We start from the raw sequence: 23,733 nt of genomic DNA, 5'->3' as shown, positions 1-23,733 counted from the left end.
TACTAAGACATTTGGTGTAGCCTATAGGGAAATCCTAGAGGATCTTTAGAGACCTGGGGGACCACAGTCAATTTACTGAACTGTATCCATGGCAACAGTTCTGAGGTGTGTTTGATATTTAGGTATTTGGTCAACCTGGTCCAAAAATGACAGATAACCCTCAAGGTCCAATTCAAATGTCTTGAGCAGGAGAGGAGAGGAGAGGAGCGAGAAGAGAGGACGGGACAGGACAGGAGAGAGAGAAGGAGGCGAGAGGGGAGGAGAAGAGAAGAGAAGAGAGGAGAGGGTAGGGAAGGGCAGGAGAAGAGAGGAGAGGAGAGGAGAGGAGAGAGTTATTTTGTTGCTGTTTGCAGTTTCCAGACAGGTCATGTCAGTGTTTTCTGTTCCAGCTTGGAGGAGTGAGAGATAAGAATAAAGCAGATGTATTTCTGTTTGAATTCCATCATAATCTGTAGGATTATGATATTATGACCGACAAACTGTGGTGTTATTATCCCTGTAGCTACACCAGCGAGAATAATACCCCCAAGACTAATACTAATAACACCCCCCTATACCCCCCACGCACCCCCCATAACAACAACATCTTTAAACCGTCAATTCAGGTGTTTAGCAGGTTCAGGGTCTCATGCTATGCTTTTAGAAGTTTCCTCAATCTCTACACACACACACACACACACACACACACGTCTAAATTTCATTTTACTCTCGCTCTCACTCTCGTTCTCTCTCTAAAACTTCATATGAAGTGTCTGCCTCAAGCAATAAAGTTCCTGTGTGTCTCCTGTCTATATTGATGGCTGGTACTTCTCAGCGGGTTCATAAGGGGTAGTAATAAGCTGGCATTATGTCCAGCAAACTGCAGAGAGGCTGCTGAGCTGACAGCCCTCTCACGCTCCGGGTTCTGAACCCATCTGCCTGTGCTCAGTGAAGTGTGAGATTATAGGCTCTGATGATTAGTGTCAGTGATTTAATTATCCTACGCGTCGAAGTGTAGTAGAGAGATGATGATGAACATTGAGGGTGGTGTGTTTCATTGGTTTGCTAATCAGGATGGCATCATGCTTACCAGAGGAACGGTTGTGCCAGGCTGTCAAATGGAGTGTATATAGAGGTAAAACACGCGCAGACCACCACGGAGATCCGGGTAGAGCACCAGATGGGTCTGTAACTCTGAGAGTGTACAAATGGAACCAAATGGACCGTCCAAATGGTCCATTTGGTTCCACTCTCAGAGTTAGATTAACATTGATTTTACAATATGAATTGGGGTCCCAGAGATAGAAATGCCATTAAATGGGGGTCCGTAGCCTAATGCATGTCAAACTGGGGGTCCTTGAAATTAAAATGGTTGAGAATCACTGCTATAGAGCCGTAAAAATCTTCTCTTATGGGGGTCCCTGGCATATATTTTCAAATGGGGGTCCGCGTGCTAATAAGTGTCAATTTGGGGGTCCTTGACATGAAAAAGTTTGAGAACCTGTAGTGTGCCCGTCGCCGTTTATTTTTGTGTTTGGGATGTACATGGCACGTGAAGGACGGACATATTGTGATTGAGACATGAGTGAAGTGAAAGTAACGGCCTGGGTGGAACAAAAGAGGTACGTAAGAAGGGGGGGGGGGGGGTTGAAGCGAAGGACCTGCTTGTGTGTTGTTGTGGAGATGCGCAGAGTTCAATGGCGGCCGCTCGTGTTGTTTCGGCTAAAGCCGTCGCCGTTCGGTGTCGGTGGTGCGCACGGTAAACGGTACGAAACTGCTTCACCTTCTGTTTTGTCCGTAATGTGGTGAGTGGAATAAATTATGTTGCGACGTGGAAACTGTGAAGTGAGCAATGATAGGTGCCCTACGCCACCCGTAAATTCTGCGCGTCCGCCGTGGCTACTGTGTTGGCGAGATGTGGTGTGTCGGTGTTGTGTTTACTCGATTACAGAGCTGTGGCTATAGCGTCAGCGGCGCGCGGAAGTCACTCGCCGATTATATAAGTAGATGTCAACTTCCTATTGATTTTGCTATTCTTATTAGGATTATTAGAAAACCCGGACTGGATCCGTGGACCTGGATACGGATCTTCAAATAGTAAAATCAACAGGAAGTTGACATTTTTATTTTTAATACAAACTGGGTTTGGTGATGCTCTATACTGTCTGAATCAGGTTTGTTTGCGTTCGTTTACGTCCCAGCGCGGTTTTGCCGTCTATGAGGAGCATATTTTGAATCATCAATTTCTAGTCTATGGAGATTTTTTTTTCTTGCCCACCTTTGGAGTTACATCATGGCAAGGTAACTCCACAACGCAGACCTCTACCATTGTGTTCTTGCCCTTTAAGGACTCCTGGTGCTCCCTGGACGCCACTTTGAGAACCACTGGTATAGATAGGACAGGTCATTAGCCCCCTACTTCTATGTTCACATGCAGCCACTATTCTGTATTGAACAAATGCACCACTGAGACCCCAGGAATGAGCAGCATTGCCATGAATGTAAATGTCCATTCTTTGCATTTATATTTCTATGGTATAAAACCACCCCTCCAGTATAAATAAGATTGCTTGTCTTGTAACGCTCGGATGTTCAGCTGTATTCCAGTGTATTGGAGCGCTGCAGCTATACAGTAATGAAAACCCTAGAGAGCAACAGAAGGTCTTCCGGTTTTCCACGGTGAGGTGCTCGCCTACCCGCCTGGCTCGTCATCAGAGCGTCGACAAGGGTTGAGTCACTCGCTGTGTGGGTGAAACTAGGCCATCCATTCACATAGTGTTGTGCACAATGAGTTGGGGTCAGAGGCTTCTGGAAAGTGTAGCCTGTGGCAAAATGTCATGGAGAAACCATGTGAAACCTCCTCCAGTATAATGCGGTAGTTTCCTTTTATGACAAGCTTCAGTGGAGACGTACAGTAGTTATCGAATAACAAGAAGAGCTACAGGCTATACGTGTTGATAGATTGACTTTATCAAATGAAAGCTGGAATACATGAAAACACGAAGAGGCTTGAAGAGTGGCGTGCACATACTGTACACAAGTACTGTAGACATGGGGGCTGAGCTGTACTGCCCCCTGTAGGATCGTTACAAAACCTGACTCCTGCTCAAAACTGCCAATTACCTGGGAGTGGTCTTGGACAGTCACAGTGTTGCCAGATGTACGATGATTATCGTATTTGTACGATAATTTTACCCTCCGTACGATCAATAATTCCAAAAATGCCCAAATGTATGATAATTTCACCATATCACAAAAAAAAGTGTGAATTTACTAAATTCCCTGGCTGCTGATTCGGGATCCAGTTTGTCTTTTCAAAATAAGTCAGGAAATCTGACCCTAGATCTGTACTTAAAAACACCGGTCGCGTTATTCCAGTCCAGTTACAGCTTGCTGCAGTTACTGCTTTTATTTGTGTAAGGTCCAGGAGGTTGCCTGCGTCCACATATATGATGCGTTCTGTCACGTAGGAGTCTCAAACAAGATTGTTTCTTACACTGAATACGCAATCTTTTGTGAAATTATATATTTACACATGTGATTTCTCTTTTTTGGCTTTGTGCAATATGAAATGAAAGTTTTCTTTCAAATACGATATTTTTTTAATACGATTAATAATACGATAATTCAACCTTTCCCATCTGGCAACACTGGACAGTCACCTTCAAGGTAACACATTGTAGTGATCACTCGATTCTGTAAATTTGCACTTAACCACACCTGGAAGGATCAGACCCTTCCTCACAAAGGAGTCTGTCCAGATTCTTATCTAGGCCTCAGGCATGTCCAGGCTTCGCTATTGCTAACTGTCTTTGCTGGTCTGCTGACCCCTTCAAATAATCCAGGATGCCGTGGAACACTTGGTTTTCCCTTTACCTTCAGGACATGACCCAGTCCTACACCCCTTCCCACACGCTTAGATCTTCTATCACGGGAGGTCTGTCTCTCCCCCCTTTCTTATGACACCGTGGCCAACTCTCCCCCAGTCACAACTGCAGCTCTACCCATTTTACACCACAGTCTGAAAACTCACCTCTTCAGACCCCACCTCATCCTCTAGCACTCCTCTTAACTTTTTGTCACCTTATTTTTTTACCGAATGCAATCCCAGATTGCCTTTTGATAGACGCTAGTTATACTATGCAGATGTACAGTATGCTGGTTAGTTGTTCATATATGTTATAACGTATGTTAGACTAGACCGGAGCCGTTTGTGCATCGGCCTACTCAGGGAGTCGGATACGATGCAAGTTGAGAATGCAGCATGCCCCAGTTCTGCAATACCTGTTGTACCTGTTGTCAGAGTACTCGCTGTACCCATTGTTAGAGTACCCAGTGCGGTACTCGTTACCACAGTAGGTAGGTAGGTACTAATAACATTAGATATTACAGTCGATGTGTTATTTAAACAGACACTGGCCTATTAGGGAGATGCAAGTCTACAGATATAGATATACACTATTTATACCTCAACCTTCAGTAACCTTAAAGGGATAGTTCACCTCCAAAATAACTTTTTTTCTATCGATTAGTAACCCCATGGAGACTTGAATTCATGGATATTTTTAATATCAATAATTTGATGACCGGCATCGGTTCCGGTAGGGTAGGAGACACAAAGTGTCTTTCCTTTGTGTCTCCTACCAGAACCGCTGCCTACCGGTCCACTGGCCATCAACTTATTGGCTTAGGAATGCGACAAAAATAAAAAATCCATGAATTCAAGTCTCCATGGGGTGACTAATCGATAGAACTATGCCTTTAACCTCAAAATCTGTTTCCCTTACCTTTATCCTAACCCCAACCTGAACCTTTTGAGATTTGAACTCTGACTATAAAACTAAACATCATTACAATGTTCTCGTTGTGGGGCGTAAGCATGCTCGTACGCACGCACGCACGCCCGCCCGCACGTGCGCATGCGCGCACACACACACACAAACACACACACACACACACACACACACACACACACACACACACACACACACACACACACACACACACACACACACACACACACACACACACACACACGCATACATATACACACACACACAGTAGTATATAATCTATATTGAATTACAATTGTATAGATATCAAAGGACAATGAACTCTGGCAACATATTTGTCTGTCCTTTTTCTGTCACCTACTAAAATAAATAATTTCAAGCATTGTTTCAGTTTTGCACATTTTCAACTCCTAAAATTAAAACAGATTTTTACTCTGGGGGCAGTAACATTCCATCAATCAGGCTCGTCTTTGTTCTCCCTTAACCCATAATTAAAAACAGGAAATCCACAAATCTGGAAAACATAAACATGCTCAGAGCAGCATAATGCCTGCAAGAACAGCATGATCTGTAACAACTATACTGTAGTTCTGCATGTTACAACCTGGTCAAATAGCCTACATATATTGTCCCAGTGATCAGTTGTCATGTGTACAGGTTAGTTTAACAACAACAGGACGTGTGTGTGTGTGTGTGTGTGTGTGTGTGTGTGTGTGTGTGTGTGTGTGTGTGTGTGTGTGTGTGTGTGTGTGTGTGTGTGTGTGTGTGTGTGTGTGTGTGTGTGTGTGTGTGTGTGTGTCCAATATTTATATTTGCTATTAAGTGTTGTAATGTATGAATCAATTTGCAACTTTGTGTTGAAAAGCGCTGTACACAAACACGGCTGTCACCACTACTTCTGCAATTATGTTTATCTCTGAAAAACATAAAACAACAACAAAACAACTGATGATTCTCATTGGGAAAGAGAAATCACATCATAATGCAAGTAGATGCCATTTTATCTCCGTTAAGGGACGGGAATTATGTCATGATGGATAAGCAATAACAACATTTAAGCGAACAAAAGCATCTTTGTGCTGAGGCTCTGCATTCCATACATAGTGTGACATTAAGCCCAATTCTGTTACACATTGACACATTTAGAGCAAAGACAACATGACATCCAGCATTCATTCTATGGCACTCCAGGAATGAGGCCCAAATACATAGACAGAGTCTGCAGCCGCACTGACCTCAAGATGTTCCCCCCTGCCAGGCCAGAGTCATGGGACAGGGGACACAGGACGGGGGACGTCTGGAGAGTGAGACAGAGAGAGTGGGTGGTTGGGTTTTGTTTTTTTGTCTTCCCATTTCTGGGAACGTTCCGCGCTCAGCATTCCTCCCCACACAGCTCAGTTGAGACCGAATCCCCGAGACCCACTTTCTCAGTGCCCACTCACAAAACATGATGGAGCTGTGGAGAGCACTGGGGGCGCTGGGAGCTCTGGGAGCTGTGGTTTGTAGGCCTCCTTAAAGCTTTTGTGACATCAGGTGGGAGAACAGCATGGGGTGAGTGACGTGTAGTTCAAAATAACAATGATTTTTCATAGGAATCATGTTAAATCCATGTGATTTTGTAAAAAGCATTACGTCCAGACTGTTCATACTGTGATGCAGGGTCTCTGTCATTGAGCAGAATAATGTTACTGTCCACATGTGGGAATTTCCCCAGAATTTCACTGTGGCACATTTTAAAAACAGGGAAAGATTTAGACCTGAGACACCAGTTGAATTTATTTAAGTACCTGTTAGAATAAAACATGAGCTTTATTCTGGGTTCCCTAGACCAGAGTTGTGAACCACCTCAATTGTGATATGTTGCACATAGAGAGATAAACTGAAAGTGGATCAATTGTGACATCCTGCGCATGAGATACTGTAAGTAGATGCTGAGATGAGTTTCTAAACAGGTCACTGGGGAGGGAAAACTTGAAGACAGTGCTGGCCTGTTGATGATGCTGGTGGTAGTGGTGGTGATGATGTTGTTGTTGTTGATGGTGGTGATGGTGATGATGGTGATGGTGAAAATGATGATGGTGTTTGTGGAAATAATAATAATAGTCTTGATAATGTAACTACTGCAGTGATGCAACCTCAGAAGGTGTGTCATGTATTACACGTTTAATAATGTGCCTTTTATTTTATGAAAATGAATATAAAGGTATTTTATCTTGATCTTGTGTTATTATGGATACAACATGATGCACGTGCTTGTGGGCTTTATCTTAGTGTCCTGATCAGATTTATACATACTATAGATCCTTTTCACAGCAGGTAAACATAGCTGAAGGTAACATTCATTTGATGTGTGTTTCATTTAGGTGCTACTGTGTGCCAGTAACATTAACATTATTATCAGCTGCGTTAAGCCTGATTTATACTTAGTTCACGTTGTGAGCTTGTAGGTCGGCTATTTTCGGTGCACGACACCATCGTAAGACAGAGCATAAACTAGACATTACCAGTCTAAATGGGTCCTTTCTGAAGTCTAAAATTTACGGTAGCATGGCTGACCCCAGGTCAGTGTAAACGAGTTTGGATCAGACCACTAACGATGTGTTCACAGTTAAGCGGCTAATGCTAATGGCGCTAACAGCAGAGCCGCCTGCATCAAGGGTAAAATGTCAGCAAGGGGGCCATAACAAATTGCACGGTCATTGTCCATCAGACATACACACCTCTGAGGGAAAAGCAATTATAACTCATCAAGGAGGCCTGTGGCTGTTTAATGTGAGCCTTTTGAACAAATGTCAGCTCCAACAATGTGGGTGTTTATAGAGATGATAAATTGTGGGCTGTGTATTCATCAGAGGAGGGTTTTAAATTTGGACATAATGGATGGGTACAGTGGAGAATAACTCCAAATAGAGATGGGGTTATTTGCTGCCAGCAAAGCAGGTGTGTGATGTACAGTAATCTTACTGCAAATAGGCCTATGAAACAACAATCTGACGGCACATATTTATAGATATATCATACAGTATATCACATCCAGCTCCTACTATATGTGAGTGTACATAGAAGACAGTAATAACTAAAAAGAGAGATGTAGATTTTACAGGATTGGTGCTGTACAACATTTACATGCAAATTCAAAGAGATCTTTCACTTTGAGCAGTGAGCACATCTGGGGTCCTTTTCTCCTCTACACCAAATCTCTTTGCCGACAATAGCCAATGTACAAGCTCGTTGTAGATCAGCTATTTTCTCAGGATGTTCGCCCCAGAATAGGGACACTAGGGTGTCTACTATGTTGTTAAGCGCCAGTCCTGGTTCAAATGCAGCTCATGACCTTTGCATTGTGTTGATGGTTGATGGTTTCCGGGCTCTCAACACTTTATATCTAACAAAAGTACATGATTTCATCATTATCATTATTATTATTATCATTATTTTATGTATGTATTTATTTTGTATTACTCCTAGCGTCCCTATTCTGGTCATGTCATAATAGACAAACATTCTGATAGAATGGATAACCATTCAGCCAAAATACGCAAACATTTGGCGAAAATAGCTGATCTACAAGCTTACAGATCTGCTAATTTCGCTATTTGAGGTACAACAAAGTATATAGGGTAGTGACTCAAGGAGGCGTGCATAGTTTCAAGTTTTCAGCCCCCTCTGGTGGACAAATCAACACTGTATTGTGACCAGTTGACCTGTTGTCTTTCAATGCAGCATGGAGGAGACGGTGAGAACTCTACTGCAGAGCCACGACTCAATGGATGGGGCGAAAGTCGACCCTCTGGACCTCATGAAAGCATACAAGGTACAACACAGAAAGGTTCTGCCGGGGATGTGATGTGTGTCTGGAACAAGTTGTGCTTGTCCAGATGCCTTAGATTGGTTTTACCTCCTAGTCATGTTTACTTACTATTGTCTGTGGTTCCTTGTTTAAATCAACCTTTACTTGCTGAAGTTTGCCCTTTTGAAACAGTGACATTGTTCACACACACACACACACACACACACACACACACACACACACACACACACACACACACACACACACACACACACACACACACACACACACACACACACACACACACACACACACACACACACACACACACACAAACAGAGGCTATAAGGAACTTTTAAAAAGAGAAAGTGAGAAAGTTCTTTCACTTCTGTTATCCAAAGTTTTCTTTCTCATATTTGTGATTTGTATTCTGCATTAAAGTTTATGATATGATTAGTGAGGCTTAGGCTGTGTGTGTGTGTGTGTGTGTGTGTGTGTGTGTGTGTGTGTGTGTGTGTGTGTGTGTGTGTGTGTGTGTGTGTGTGTGTGTGTGTGTGTGTGTGTGAGCAAAAGCAAAAAAACTAATGAACCATGGTGACAAATGCAATAGAGACGTGTATAATTCAAACTAGCTTCTAATTAGCTGCAAACCTCATGGAACCAAAGCCCTTCTTTGATGCATCAACAAGTAACACTGAATATCGACATGCGTAAGATAATGTGACTCTGACTATAGATTAATAATTCAAAGACTTTATTTACATATAGTCTCAGTAAACAATGGCTCAACCGAGGTCTACTCCAGAACAGCTGAATATACAATGAAATAGAATTCATTAGAAGTGTATATCTATGTACATTTTTGTATACTTCTGTACAATTTGTAAAACAGAGACTCTCAACCTGTGGGCTGGGTGGGCTGGGATGATATTGCAAGTGGGCCCCAAATAATTGGCAAAACACTACGATTTAAATGATACTATAACATGGATATTAAAAAAATGAATGTAAAAAATAATTCATGGTATGTTTTTAAAGCTTTGAAAAACGAGTTTTCATTGTGATACCGATGAATAGAAACTTAAAGTATACTACGTTGATTCCATCGATCCAAGCCGATTGATTGATCATTAATATAAACATGCTCTGAATATGCACACGGCCCACCCAACTAAACACGGAAGCCATTCGGCTGCCGTGTTCATTGGTCAGATCGGTGGGCCGCGAACCCTTTCAAGATTTTCAAGTGGGCCCTGATCCAGAAATGGTTGGGAACCGCTGTGGTAGAAATAGAGATTGACTTCTCTTGACTTCACTTGACCGTCATCATCAGGACAAACTTCTGGAGGAGATGTGGAAGCAGCAGGACAACACAGAGGGCCCTGGGGACACAGCAGAGGGGCCCAGCTCACCAGGGGATGGAGGAGGTGAACTCGGGGAGAATTTGGAGGACAGCAGGCCTCTTCTGGAACGACTCAAAGCCTTGGAGGTAATATTTTACTATAACACTAAAACCAATAAAGCCTGATTTCTATACACGACTCGCCGAAAATAACGGATCAAGCACAATACCCAGACAATCATCCCAGACATACACGTGTGATATACAAACTTTATGCTGCAAATGTTGCACTGCACTGTTTTATTTTGTTAATATTTTTTTATTATTTTGTTTTTAATTCGTTTTTATCCAATTTGTTAATATCCTCCCACATCACACTCCCATGTGAAGTTGGCAGCATGCAACTTGAGGAAATGAAACTCCTCAACGAGCACTCTCCCATTCAGAAAACAGTAGCTACTAGTGATGCGAGGGTCAGGTTTTTTCATAACCCGCCCCGCATGGGAACCCAACCCACCCCAACCCGTCCCGCAAAAATGAATCTAAATCAACGACCCGTCTGGCCCCGCAACCCGCCAAAAAAAAAAAAGAAGAAACACAAGGAAGTCCATTCAATTGCTTTCCAAAGAGAGAGAGAGAGAGAAAGAGAGAGAGAGAGGGGGGGACAGAGGGAGGGAGAGCGCACACTAGAGAGAGAAGGTGGGTTTTGGTGGGGTTTTTTCTTCCGTGGGTTGACCCGCTTCGTCCGCCTGCGATAATTGCGTTGTAATCTATAACCTGTCCCACAACCCGAGGGACCTGCGGGTTACGGGTCGATCACTAGTAGCTAGCTACCGTAATTTCTTTTTTTTTTACATTTTGAAATGCATTTTGGAAAATAATGAAGCTTTAGAACATTTCTGAAAAGGAAATGAAAAAGCAACAAGAAATAATAATAAATACACATTTTAAAAGAATAGATTGAGTCGACTACACAGTACACTTAAAGTGCTTGACGGTGATGGGTCCATGGTTCCCACTTCTAAATGTTATCCCTCTGTGTACTTAGTGTGCGCTCTGTGTGTCCATATCTATTTACATGTCTCTATTTGTTTGTACATCTACATATGTTTGTGTGTTTGTTTGTGTGTGTGTGTGCAATCTTGATATTCAAACTGTCATGTACCACCAGTGTGCATGGTGTAGCCTGATTGTCCGGGGGAAGTGTAGTAGCTATTTAGCAGCCTACTGCCAGTGTGGCTGCACAGTCACATGCCTCAGTAACAGCATCTGAAACAGTCTGTGGTTGGTATGGTCTTCTCATCTAAATACAAGTTTTGATATGGAGCAGTAAAAAGTGAGTTGCGAGATTCCCATTCCTAACTGAATTCACTGTTATCTACAGTCTGTCTCAGCACTAAGGTAGGAGGATGTGCGTTAAACTGATCTTAAGTGTAGGGTCTTTGATGAGCCTGCAAGCTTTGCTGACACAATGTCCGTCATATTTGTCTTGGAGAGAAGCGCGGAAATTTCAACATGAAAGAAAAACATATTGCTTTGTAGAAGGTTAAATATATTTTGTTCACATCAGCATCATCATAAATTAAATGAGAAATAATCACCTTGTCAAAAATATTTTAATAGCCACCAATCATAATTAGTTTCAGCTGCCAAGTAATATGCATATAAACAGAATCAGAATCTGTTTCATTGTCTTATTTGGAAACATGTTTTAGGTACACAACGGCAAACACATGACTGTTCATCTACTGCAGTCTAGAAAAGTATAGAGCAATATTAAAACAGTGTAGAAACAGACTAGAACAAATGTCATAGCACAGTATATCATCGCGGGAGAAAACTTTTATTCAAATGTTTGTTTTTTCATAATGTCCAATTTCATATTTAGTCAGAAGACAGTGTCATGGAAGAATAGCAAAATGGCAATCTACAAACGCACAGTAGACCACACAAAACGACAGTACAGTATCTGTTATTTTTGCTATTTTAAAAAAATGTTTTGCCTATAATGACATTCCCAAACTAGAGACGCCAGATTGAAAGTGGTTGTGACTAAATAATAACTACATTGGATCCATTGGAACACAAGTTCTTTTTTCCATTTTCTGAAAAGTCGTTGTTGGACATTCAAACAGCGACGATAGGGTATACGGGTATGTACTTTATAACAGTATTGAATGTTTCATTAACATTCTGCATGATGGAGAAATACAGGGAATCAGTGGACAAGGAACTCATTTTATCTGGGAGGTGACAATTAAAATGCAGACAGTGTAGTTAACATTTGGAGCCAGTGTTCCAGAGAATGTAGTCTCACACCTGCAGAACAGTAATGGGGCTTCAGTTATTGATCGCACTGTTACCTCCCCCAACACAGTATAAATCCACCCTAAAATGGTATTCACATACTACAGTGTGATTCATGATCTTTCTAAAGATTATTAGGATGATGGGGTGGATGCAATGGGTCAAACCTGTGACATTGTGATGATGGTCAAGCCTCACCACCCATGTGATGTATTCGAAAGAATTTAGCTGATTTGTTAATTTCCCTCTTATCTGGGGATCAATACATGTTTAGGTATCTTTTCATTTCATCATAGCAGCAACAGCTCAACTATGTAATCGTAGAATTCCATTGCATTATGTTTTAATTTGATTGTGAATGTTTAGACCCCAGGAAGAGTAGTCTTCACTGTGGTGAGGAATAATGGCGATCTGTAACAAACAATACACAATAAACCATACATGTAATTTTGCAAAAATAGCTGATCTACAACCTGGCAACTGCATCGGATTATGACGCGTTGTGAGATCTGAGCTTGTAGATTGGTTATTTCATTTTCGGTGAAGATATTTAGTATAGAGTGGAAAAAGTCACCACGGTTACCCGATACATCTGAGTGATCCCAGATTACTATGGTTATATGGTGCCCCATGTTTGGGCATGGCCCACTCATCATCAGACACTCACAACCGGCGTACAGTATAGGTTTCAGTGAGATTAGATTCCTACTACGAACCTCACAAGTCTCCAACTTTGCTCTGCTCTCTAGACCTAGAACCACTAACTCCCATCAGAGTAAACATCCACAGTTCTTCAAGAGTTAGCCTCTCGACACAATACAGAAGTCCGACTACCCTATTCTGAACTTTGGTCAACTACGGTTGTTTAAGTGTGCTATAGGTTATAAATAAAGTTTGATTGATTGATAGATATATTCTAAATTGGTAGTCACACATAGTTATTCAATGGATCGTATTCTGATGGCAATTACTCATACTGTAGCTATATTTTGATTGGACACCCCTGTGATGGGCCCTGTTCCCAGTCAACCAGTTTATTTTCTTTGAGTAGTTTTTACATCAATACTTTCTCTATGTTCTCAGACTTCTCTTTGAACACCCTGTACATCTATTCTATTTATGCTGATTCTACTAGAGATAATCCACACAGAGATGTGTTAAGACTAGTGTTCTGTTTGGACTGTTCTTTTGACAGATAGAAGTAGTATGCTTCTATGAGCACAGCACAGCTTGTGTTAGCCTACTGATCTTATTATACCTTCTTTTGTTGAGGTTTTGTACTCCTGTCCCCTTCAATCCAATACTCTTCTGTTTGCATTTCAGTGAGACGAGACACTGTCCTCTGAAAGGCAAACACCTCCTCTTCCCCACTGAAGATGGACAGGCCACTGGCCGAGTCCCTTTTCAGGCCCAAGTCGTCCATGAGAACGTGGCTTTCATCATGATCATGATCCCCATCATGTACAAAAATATTCTCGAATGGGTGATCAGCCAAAATCACTACACGCACTCTGTGGTCATAGAGAACATCTATGAGTGTTATGAGCCGCCTGGCTTGTGTTTTCTTGTTAAGCGTCAGGAGAGGAATGTGTCGAATGAAGACAGTGTCGAACAGTCGAGATATCTCAAGGTAATCACTGGCCCCTAAAGGCCTATCACACAACTCCTCAAATGTACAGTCGACTATGGTCCCACAGGCTTTGTTCAGACGTACCTTCCTGCCATGCACATTCAGCACCCTTGGTCGCGTTATATCATTCTGTTTGAAGGCCAGGTCATCAAACATTGCATCCAGTGTGGCCTCTACGTCAGGCTCACTTGAGAGGAAGTAAAGTTTTCCAGCGGATGGATTCCTTTTTCTGTAATCTATTCCAGAATCCAGGCAAAGAGTTTGGCAATACTGCTGCAACACAGCAATAAAAGGCACAAAGTTGACCCTCTGTAGTCCAGTTTTATACAAGTCGTGAGGAGGACGATTAGAAGTGGCTACTACAACAACGCCATTCAAAAACAAGTTCTCAAAAAGCTGCTTGAGAACCATGGCATCAGCAATGTCCGTGACCTGAAACTCGTCAAAGCACAAAAGGCAAGCCTCTTCACTAATTTCCTCAGCGACAGGTGCAATTGGGTCATAGTATTTGGCCATAGTCCCTGTTTTCCTCTTTGGCATACTCTGTTTCAGCCGATGTATCCGTCTATGAACATCCAACATGAAGTCGTGAAAGTGGACTCTCTTTTTCTTCTCTGTTTCAACATGTGAATAAAACATGTCCATTACCATTGTTTTTCCCGTGCCAACATCTCCATAGATATAGTAACCTTTTGGTGGTGTAGGTTTTGTGAAGAACTTTGAAAAGAAAGATGATGGTGCGTTTGTGTACCCTCTCAGGGTTTTGTGCATCTGATCCAACTTCTGCATCACCGCCTTCTGATGTTCATCCTCCCGCAGGGAGCCGTCTCTGACGAGACTGCTGTAGTGCTCCAGTGGCCCTCTGAAGCTGCTATTTGCACCGATGTCCTGAACCGCCTGCTGTGCACTCGCAGAATAACCTCGACTGGGAATGTCTGACAAAGCCTTAAATAACACTCTTGTAGGATATTTGACTTTTAACATGTATCGTAAGCCTGGTGCAATTAATGGTGATGACATCTTTTACAGAGAGTGGAATTGAAGAGTCTATAGATAGTGCAGTACTGTTGGAAACTTGTTGAGTTCATAGTGGGAATCTAATCTCTCAATGAGTCCATGGGTGTTTACTGTTTAAACTGTCCGGAGGTGACATCCTTGTCATCACGATGAGTCAGCCATTCCCAAATATGGAATTCCAGGTGTCCAGGTATGCTGGTACATGACGTCACTCAGATGTATTGGGGTAACCAGGATGCCATGACACCTTTTTAATAATTGAAGTGAGGTGATCTGAGGTAGTCTGAATTTGCTGCCCCAATGTTAATCATGGCATTACACGTAATAAATGCAGCTAGGTACAGTACACCCAAGCTGGTTCCTTCATGGGTACATACACAAGTATGCATTATTGCTAAATAGATTACAAAATAAATAAGGGGCCTTATTTTTGCCAAGGCTATACCCACACCCGCTGTCCACTACCCTTGATTTACTGCCCACTACCTGTGAATTAGGGATAAGGGAGCTGGCACTGTCCCTAAACTCTATTTTGAGACCGCTATACCCGCTATTCATTATGCCGACTCCACTATTTGCGCCTGGAGGTGTGGCTGTGGGAGTGTTGTTGCATTATGCCCAAAATTGCTATTTTTACCACACACATTTGGGACAGAGCATAGTGGAATCTAAAACCACCCGCTGTGCCACCCACTATCTTTTGTTAGAGCGTGCCTGCAAATCCCGCCAGGGTCTCTCCCTCTCCTAATTCTCAACAAATCTCTGTGATTCTAATTTTCCTATAATCAAGGGAGAGTGTCAATTCCTTGTGTCAACTGTGTTTATTTTATTTTTTTCACTTGTTCAGCCCTCAAACTCCCTTAACTCCCTTGGAGGGCTTGTAATCTATAAACACTGCAGTTTTAATTGCCTACTACTAAAAACTAAAAAAAAAAAAACTACACTGTAAAACAAATGTTGTAGTGATCTCTTGTCGCTCCCTGTGCAGCCCCCAGTGGATGCACGGGGAGCAGTTAGGGGATAAGTATTTAGAGATGCTCAGGGACACTTCAACATGAAGCAGGAGGAGCTGGGGAAACTTCTGGTTCCCAGATGTCCACTCTACCTCCTGAGCCACTGCCGGCCCCCCAAGGGCAGAAATCACTGTTCATAGATTAAAAGAGAGCAGGAAAAAAAACTGTTTAAATATAGAGCAAGGCAGCAACAAAGCAGAGAGCAAAGCAACAGCAAAGCAGCTGAGAAAGTTGTTCATAAAATAAAACTTGGATTAACTAGTACTGAAAGAAATTACAGAGTAACAATAACAATTCAATTCAGTGTTTTGCTTAGGTGGATTTTCACCTAATGTGCAAAAAAACATTCAAAAATATTAATTTGTTTTCATTCTCTGTTATTATTTTATAATGTGCAGTCAAATGAGATCAAATAATAAAATAGGTAACATTTAATGTATAGCGTTACACAACACAATATAAAGCTCCTGCTAATGTGATGATAATAGCATGCTAGCTCCGATAATGACCAGTGTGTACAATGAAGCGATGTTTGTTTCTTCAACTGCAGAATTATTAAGTGTCTATTTAAGAGAGCAGACATAACAATTGTGTCGTTTATGTGGACGGCTTAGATAAACCGATGCACTTAAATTACATATTCAATTTCCTCCTCCACTCTAAAGACCCTAATGGATAATTCTGAGCATGTCCCATGCCTTTCCGACCGTCACCTTTTTCACGGAGGCTGCCTTTATTTTAAGCCACACTTGTAATTAAACTTTAAGGTTGAAGCGGGAGAAGAACATTGTTTTTTTCCCCTTTCTTTTCTTTTTTTTCGATTTAGTTTTAAACTACTTTCCGGCCATTACAGCACACTCAGGGGCTTCCGTATAATCTACCGTTAAGAATTGACTTTGAGAATCACAAATAAGTGTGAGAGGATTAATAATTAAACACAGGAGATGCTTGCTGTCTTTGTGCTCATTGAGAAGAGCCCTTCGTTCTCCATGTCATTTACAGAAGAGTGAGACAATTATGACAGATGCACAGTGTGCTCACCGCATGTCAACAGTGTTGACCGGAAACGTAGTAAGTTGTAAACGTTGGGAGAGTGGCAATAACTGTTAAGGTGCACCGCAAAACAAATAACCATCTTGCCAAGTCATTTGATTTCGTAATGGATATTAAAATTGCACTTTCCTCAACCACACGAAGCTTACAACATGTCACAATGTGTTGTGAGCTTGTAGATCTGCTATTTTTGGCGAAAAGATTTGAAGAGCGATGCAAGTCTAAACCCCACGGGGCCCCGGTCAACTAAGTATATATTGTTTATATTATATTGTTTATATATTGTAGGGTTTGAGTGGTTAAAACAAATGAAATACCTTTTTTCCCCTTTGCCTATTTCTTTATCTCATTAATAATTTTGTTTTGTATCGATTCCACATCTATGCGTAGTCTTTGAACCACAAGTGAGTACCCGTCAAGAGAAGTAAAAATTCTTGTAAGTGCTAATTTACTCTAGACATTACTCTGACTCCAACTGCCATTTTAAGAATGGAATACAAGATTGGATGGCTTGTTCTTATTTTGTATTTTTATAGTTTCTTCTCTTTTTTCCACTGCTGCCAGCTTGTAAATCAATAAAACTCATTTGTAAAAGCAAAGTGATATCACATCAATAGCAGGGGTAAGATCCAACCAGCACATCATTTCACAAGGCTTGAGTGACCTTTCCATAGTATGCATGCAGGGCTAAACATGGCCTTTTAAACATTAAGGTTTTATTTCCTCAAAAACAACACAGTCAGAGCTCTCATACACTGCTGTGAGTTAATATGCCCAGTCGTGGGAAATTAATGAGTGCCTCTTGATCCATGGTGTGCAGTGGTGGAAGAAGTATAATTTTTTTATTTAAGTAAAAGTAACAATACCACAGTGTAAAAATACTGTTCAAGTAAAAGTCCTGCAGTAAAAATCGTCAAAGTACAATACTATTAGTTAGTAGTTAAAGTAGCAAAAATAAAAGTACTCATTATGAAGAATGCCCATTTCAGAATCATATACGATATATCATGTTTTTGGACAATAATAATTACTGAACATTAACCATTTAAGCCCTATTTTATACTTTGGATATTCGAAAATAGCCGATCTACAATGCAACGCGTTGTGAGCTTGTAGATCGGCTATTTTCTAAACATTTTCGAAGAAATTTAGAAAAATATATATGCTATAGCAGAAAAGAGAAAACACATATTATAGCAGCAATATTAACAGTAGGCCTACCTAGTATTTTGAGCTAGATAACTTGTATCTGCAGTATATCCTATACTATAATTGGTTAACGCAAACAAATCAGTCAGCTCGATATATGGGCGCAAAAGGGGGCATGCCCATATATGGGCATATACTGATGACATCAACAATATCCATATACAGTATGGGAATAAAAGGGACAAGGACTGACAGATACAGAGATCCGGTTGTCCGGAGCCACAGATCCGACCTCTATGCCCATATATGGTCATGTGCATACATGGGACAAACCGACTTCAAACTCGGATATCCAGTTGTCCAGAACCGCCGATCCAACCAATATGCCCAGGTACAACACTATGACTCAGACCTATTGGTCGAATCAACGGTGTAACGTAGGTGTGAGGGCCGCGTAGCGTATATATCAGCAATAACCGTTTCCCTTTATCTTTATACAGTACTATACGATTACCAGCGGTGGTAACAGTATCTGTACTTTGTATTTTGCAATGTTGGGTTGATCACACTATGCAAGAAGACTACAATTTCTAGTGCCAATCCATTTTTTCCCCCTTGTATGGTCTGTTTACTCTTTGTTTTTTCTCTTTTCGTCTCTTCTCCATGTCTTTGTTGTTCATGGCTCTAACAGCTGCCGGATAGAAGCTTCATTAAAAAAAATCTCCAGCGACGGTATACTATTGGAGTTCAGATGTTCTTTGAATCCTGTTTGCTCACCCACTTGTAATTCTCAGGGATTTGGATGTTCAGCTCACAGCAGGTCTAGGATCGCTAACTCTCTCTTAGATTTACTGCATTCATCATTCCAGTGGAAAGTCACCTCCTGTCTTCCCGGAATGGATGCTGCTCCCACACGGCACGGGCTAACCCTTTCTATCAGTAATTGAATTACACCTGGGTGGAGTATCTTAGTGTCATCCTCACAGACACTGAGACCCTCTCTAAAATGGAGGTTGGCACCTTAGATTTATAGCGTCATCCATTTAACACCATCCCTTGCCAGCAAGACTTCACTTCCACTGATCCCACAGGGAGAGAGTCTTTAGGAAATCTAAGTTGATGGATAATTAATATGTAAGGCACAAAGCACTGCTTCTACTTAATTAAAAAGAAAAACACTACCACTTGAATCAAAGTTATTTATTTCCTGTAATGGCATATTAAAGTTTTGTTAAATTGGTGCTTTGCAGCCACATTGAAAACAACAATAAGGAATGGTCTGTCTGTCTGTCTGTCCGTCTGTCCGTCTATCCGTCTATCCGTCTATCCGTCTTTCCATCTATCCATCTGTCTGTCTGTCTGTCTGTCTGACTTCAGATGGGGATAGAACATACACTATTCATCTCTGGGCCTCAACATCAAGGTGAAGGACGTGGTTCAAGTTGAGATCACGTGCATGTCTTCTGTCTCAAAAGATCATAATATCATTAGGCTCCTTGCCAAAGAAGATCTTCCCATAGAGGAATTATGCGATCAAAAGCCAACATCAGTATCTAAATCCCATGGCCATGTTACGTGCAGTAGTAGGTGCTTTCTCAGTCACAACTAGACTTATGTCCTCAGTCCTTCATGACTTGGAAACATTTGCCGGACATGAACATATTGGCAGGCATGTGGTATGTAGAGAGTGTTTAACTGTAGTTGTTTTTCTCTTCCAGGCGGAGAACTCGGCTCTTTCGACGGAGAATGACAATCAGAGGAAACAATATGAACACTGTCTGGATGAGGTGAGTGTTTTCTGTCAGCTGTACACTGCATTTGGAAAGAATAAGGTGTGTTTACACACATTTTAAATGTAAGGCAACGCGTGTGCTCTCACACAGATGCAGGCAGGCATGCATGTACAGTCACACACACATGCGCATGCACAAACGCAAGCAGGCATGCACACACAAAACTACCTGTCAGAAATTGTACTTATCCAGTACTGACTCAAATCATCCTCAGCCATCAGTGTTATGAGCTCGTCACTATGCAGAACAAGATAAACAAAAAACACTCATTTCAAAGCCTTCAATCTGGTGTTTGTTTGTGCCAGACACTCACACAGCAAGGGTTATATAAGTTCATAGCTAGCAGAACCAGAACTACAAGGAGCCGACAGTTTCAAAGCTACTGTAACACTCAACTCTGTGTTGTACTGAATTCCATGGAGGGAAAACCAGACTATCGTACATCTCTAATTGAACCAGGCGGACGCAGCTCAGGGTGTTAAGGGAACGAGAGGCTGCTTTGAGTTGAGGGGGGAGAGAGAGAGAGAGAGAGAGAGAGAGAGACCACCTACTCAGGTGGACTAGTTTCTACTTTACAAAATGGGTGGTATGGCTTCTTTTTCTCGATTATATCTCCATCCAAACACCTCTCCATCCAGCCATGCATCCATCTTTCCATCCGTCACAATTGCAATTTAGGCATTTAGTAGCACTTATCTAGTATAGCAGTGTTGGCCTTACACTGCAGGATTTTAAAAATCTTAAACGATTTTGAAATCTGTTAGCATCACACACTACTGGATAATCTTATAAGATCATTTTATCAGATAATCTTAAACATGCACACGTTATACAATTTTAAAATCTTAGGGCATCACACACTGCAGGATTCTATCCAGATTCTCGGGCAGACGGAGAGACGAATGGTGGACGTCTCAAACGTAACATGTGGACCTGCGAGGCGCACTGTTGATCCGATCCGCACCAAACTCGGTACCAACACTGGTTAGGGGTCTGCCATCAGAAAAGCCACACTGCCTCTGTGTTCCTATTGGCTGGGGTTTAAACAGCCATAACTCCAGTTCCCATGCTAAAGGCCCAACACTTGGTTGGTAGGTGTCACAAAATGACAGCATTCAAAATTCCTTGCAGCGTTGCTACTATCTGTACATTTTACATTGTAAAAGCCTCCGACTTTGGAACCGACGTGGATATAAGTAATTACCTACTGTACAAGCACAGTGACACTGTCAATGACATGGAGAGATAAATACACTTTTTCTTACCACCGCACTCTGACTTCTCTGGGGCGATATCCTCTTAGATCAACAACATTTATAAAAGTAGTGGGTCGCACTCAGAGTGGTAAGAGTGAGTTGACTTTTTATTGTTTCTTACATGTCAGAATGAACAAACGTTTCGGCTATCCAGCCTTCATCAGTGTCCGACGGCTGGATAGCCGAAAGGTTTGTTCATTCTGACATGTAAGAAACAATAAAAAAGTCAACTCACTCTTGCCACTCTGAGTGCGACCCACTATTTTTATAAATGACATGGAGAGAACATTTTGGAAAGTGATGGAAGAACACAGGCACCCCAAATGACACCAGTAACTGCGCTGTTCCTGCGTCTGTCCATAGTTTCATAAAGCATCATTTATCTTAACATATTGCTACAGTATGCATCTCGACCTCGTTCAACTTTGTATGAATTACGTGATAAATGGAGAAATTATCGGAACAGCGGCCGTCTTTCTCTCGGTCCCCCGCTGTGCAGTTCCATACAGTAGCGATCCAGATAAATATCAAACATGTTTGAAAATGGTAGGAGCGTCCCGATCGTCCTGTGAGCAACTCGGGAGGGTTGAGATTGGATCTTCGAAGCCTCACACTAGACAATATTTATGCCCGAGATTCGCTCCCGAGCTAAACTGGGGTAGACACGCCCGCCCGAGTTCAAACATCGAACAATGTAGTGCCTCAAAGAAACTACTGTAGGATACCAAGAATAATCAAACCTAGCATCTGTCTAAACAACATACTATGTAAATAACTTTTTCTTTCGGCAAGGATTTTTTTAAATTTAAATAACAAAACGTGAACATGAAACCAATATACAGTATCTGCATAGTAAATAAGCATCTATCGAAAACAAGAAGGGATACAAAGAGAGAAGTGGAGTCTGAAGAGGTCTGCAATTCTGAATGGAATCGGGGGATTATTCTACAGTTTGGGAGCCAAGAAGGAAAAGAGTCGAGGACGTGTGGAGAATTGGCCAGGGTGTTTAGGGAAGGTTTGAACAGCCTTCCTGTGTTAGCTGATTTAAGTGAGCAGGAAGGGTTGTAGGGTTGGATCATGCCCTGACGGTACGGGGTGCCATGCCCTTGGTTGCCTTGTAGGTTATCACCAGTGTTTTGCACTTGGTGCAGGCAGCAACCAGAAGCCAATGAAGGGAACACAAAAGGGGGAGACGTGAAAGGTTTGGGAGGTTGAAGACCAGGCGTGCTGCAGCATTTATTATTTGGAGGGGCTTCAGTGAGCATGCCAGGGGGCCAATAAGGAGGGAGTTTCAATAGTCGTGGAGATAAGGAGCTGAGCAGACTCCTTGGGGAAGAAGGGTCTGATGCTTCAGATGTTAAACCTAAAGAATCGAATGATCATCCCCCTCTAACCTGTCCTCTCTTTCTCTCGTTGGCCCACCAGAGAGACCAGGCTCTCCTCTGTTTTATGTTTTGTTTTGTTTTGTTTTTTGGCAGAGCTTCACTAATGTCTGTTGTTACCATGGAGATCGCTGCCCATGACAATTTAAAGTATTCCAGCAGAGGACGCAGAATTCTCAGAGCTGCTTCTCTGGGAGTCATATCTCTCTGTGCGTGGCCACTGTGAATGCTATCTGCCATGGTTTGAATAAGCTGAGGCGAATCCTTTTGACAGATAGATGAAAGGACTCGTTGAGCACACCCAAGCAGAATCTTGTTTTCTCTTTCATTGGCATTCCAATTTCAAAGTATAATCCATGCTATACCTTTCAATATTAGTAACTAGAGAGAGATACAGATCACACAATTATTTTCTTTTACTGTAGTTGATACTGTTTTACATAAAATCTGTGGGAAAAACAGACACAAAAAAATAATAAAAAACCTGACACCCTTTTTGTCCTTGAGGACCTTAAAACATACTGTAGAACAAGTGACGCTGCTCTGGTGTCAGATCTGCCGCTACAACCAGCTGCTAGACCAAGTTGTCATTGCTAAAGTAACTTTAATGTAAAATATTCATAAGCCTTCGAGAGTGTTTCAGGAAGTCAAGTTTGATGTATGGGTCGTGACCAATCAGACGAAACGGCCTGCGACATAATTTGTCTTCAGCAGGAACTCATGTTGTAAAGCATTTTCAACATAGATGAGCTTTTTCTATAATGATGTTTATGGCACATAATTTAGCACATCAAAAAGAGGAGAGTTGCACTCGAAAACAAATGCAAAACGGTTTTCTTTATTGTTTCATATGCCTTAGATTTACACAGATGTTTCAGCTATCCAGCTTTCTTCAGTCTGTTGTGCACACTGACACATAATGATGAAGGCTGCATAGCCAAAACATTTGTGTCAATCTAAGGCATATGGAACGTTAAAGAAATTTCTGAGTGCAACCCTCCTCTTTTTGACTTGCTGCAACAGTGTTTTGAGACAACACACCAGAGTGGTCAGAACACGGTGGTAATAGAAGATTTAGCACATCAATTATGACTTCCATCTACAGAGCAACAGCCTAAAATGTAAATATAATCTAAAGGTAATAATTATGATTATTAAATAATTATTTTTCAGATCTGTAAAATAACACAGTGTGCATTTTAATTCATGGAACTTCTTCTTCTCCTCCT

At 41.7% G+C, this 23,733-nt stretch overlaps 2 protein-coding genes across 3 annotated transcripts in view; one reads left to right on the top strand and one right to left on the bottom strand.

Annotated features, from left to right (window-relative positions):
• The window catches only part of LOC311064987 (nck-associated protein 5-like), an 89,896-nt gene that overhangs the window by 17,114 nt on the left and 49,049 nt on the right, over nt 1-23,733 (top strand). For both annotated transcript variants that reach the window (XM_084085116.1, XM_084085115.1), the window contains exons 2-4: nt 8,496-8,586; nt 9,896-10,051; nt 19,792-19,860. In XM_084085116.1, the coding sequence (XP_083941242.1) occupies nt 8,496-8,586; nt 9,896-10,051; nt 19,792-19,860 (316 nt within the window). The remainder of the gene's footprint in view (nt 1-8,495; nt 8,587-9,895; nt 10,052-19,791; nt 19,861-23,733) is intronic.
• On the bottom strand, nt 12,218-14,825 carry LOC311065145 (AFG1-like ATPase; the record flags this gene model as incomplete). Its single annotated transcript, XM_084085362.1, has 2 exons — nt 12,218-12,223; nt 13,470-14,825. 2 exons carry the CDS (start codon nt 14,823-14,825, stop codon nt 12,218-12,220), a joined length of 1,362 nt encoding a protein of 453 aa, XP_083941488.1.

Source organism: Gymnoscopelus microlampas (assembly GCF_963454915.1).
Source record: "Gymnoscopelus microlampas genome assembly, chromosome: 17".
Classification (NCBI taxonomy): domain Eukaryota; kingdom Metazoa; phylum Chordata; class Actinopteri; order Myctophiformes; family Myctophidae; genus Gymnoscopelus; species Gymnoscopelus microlampas.
This window is presented reverse-complemented; position numbering and strand designations above follow the sequence as displayed.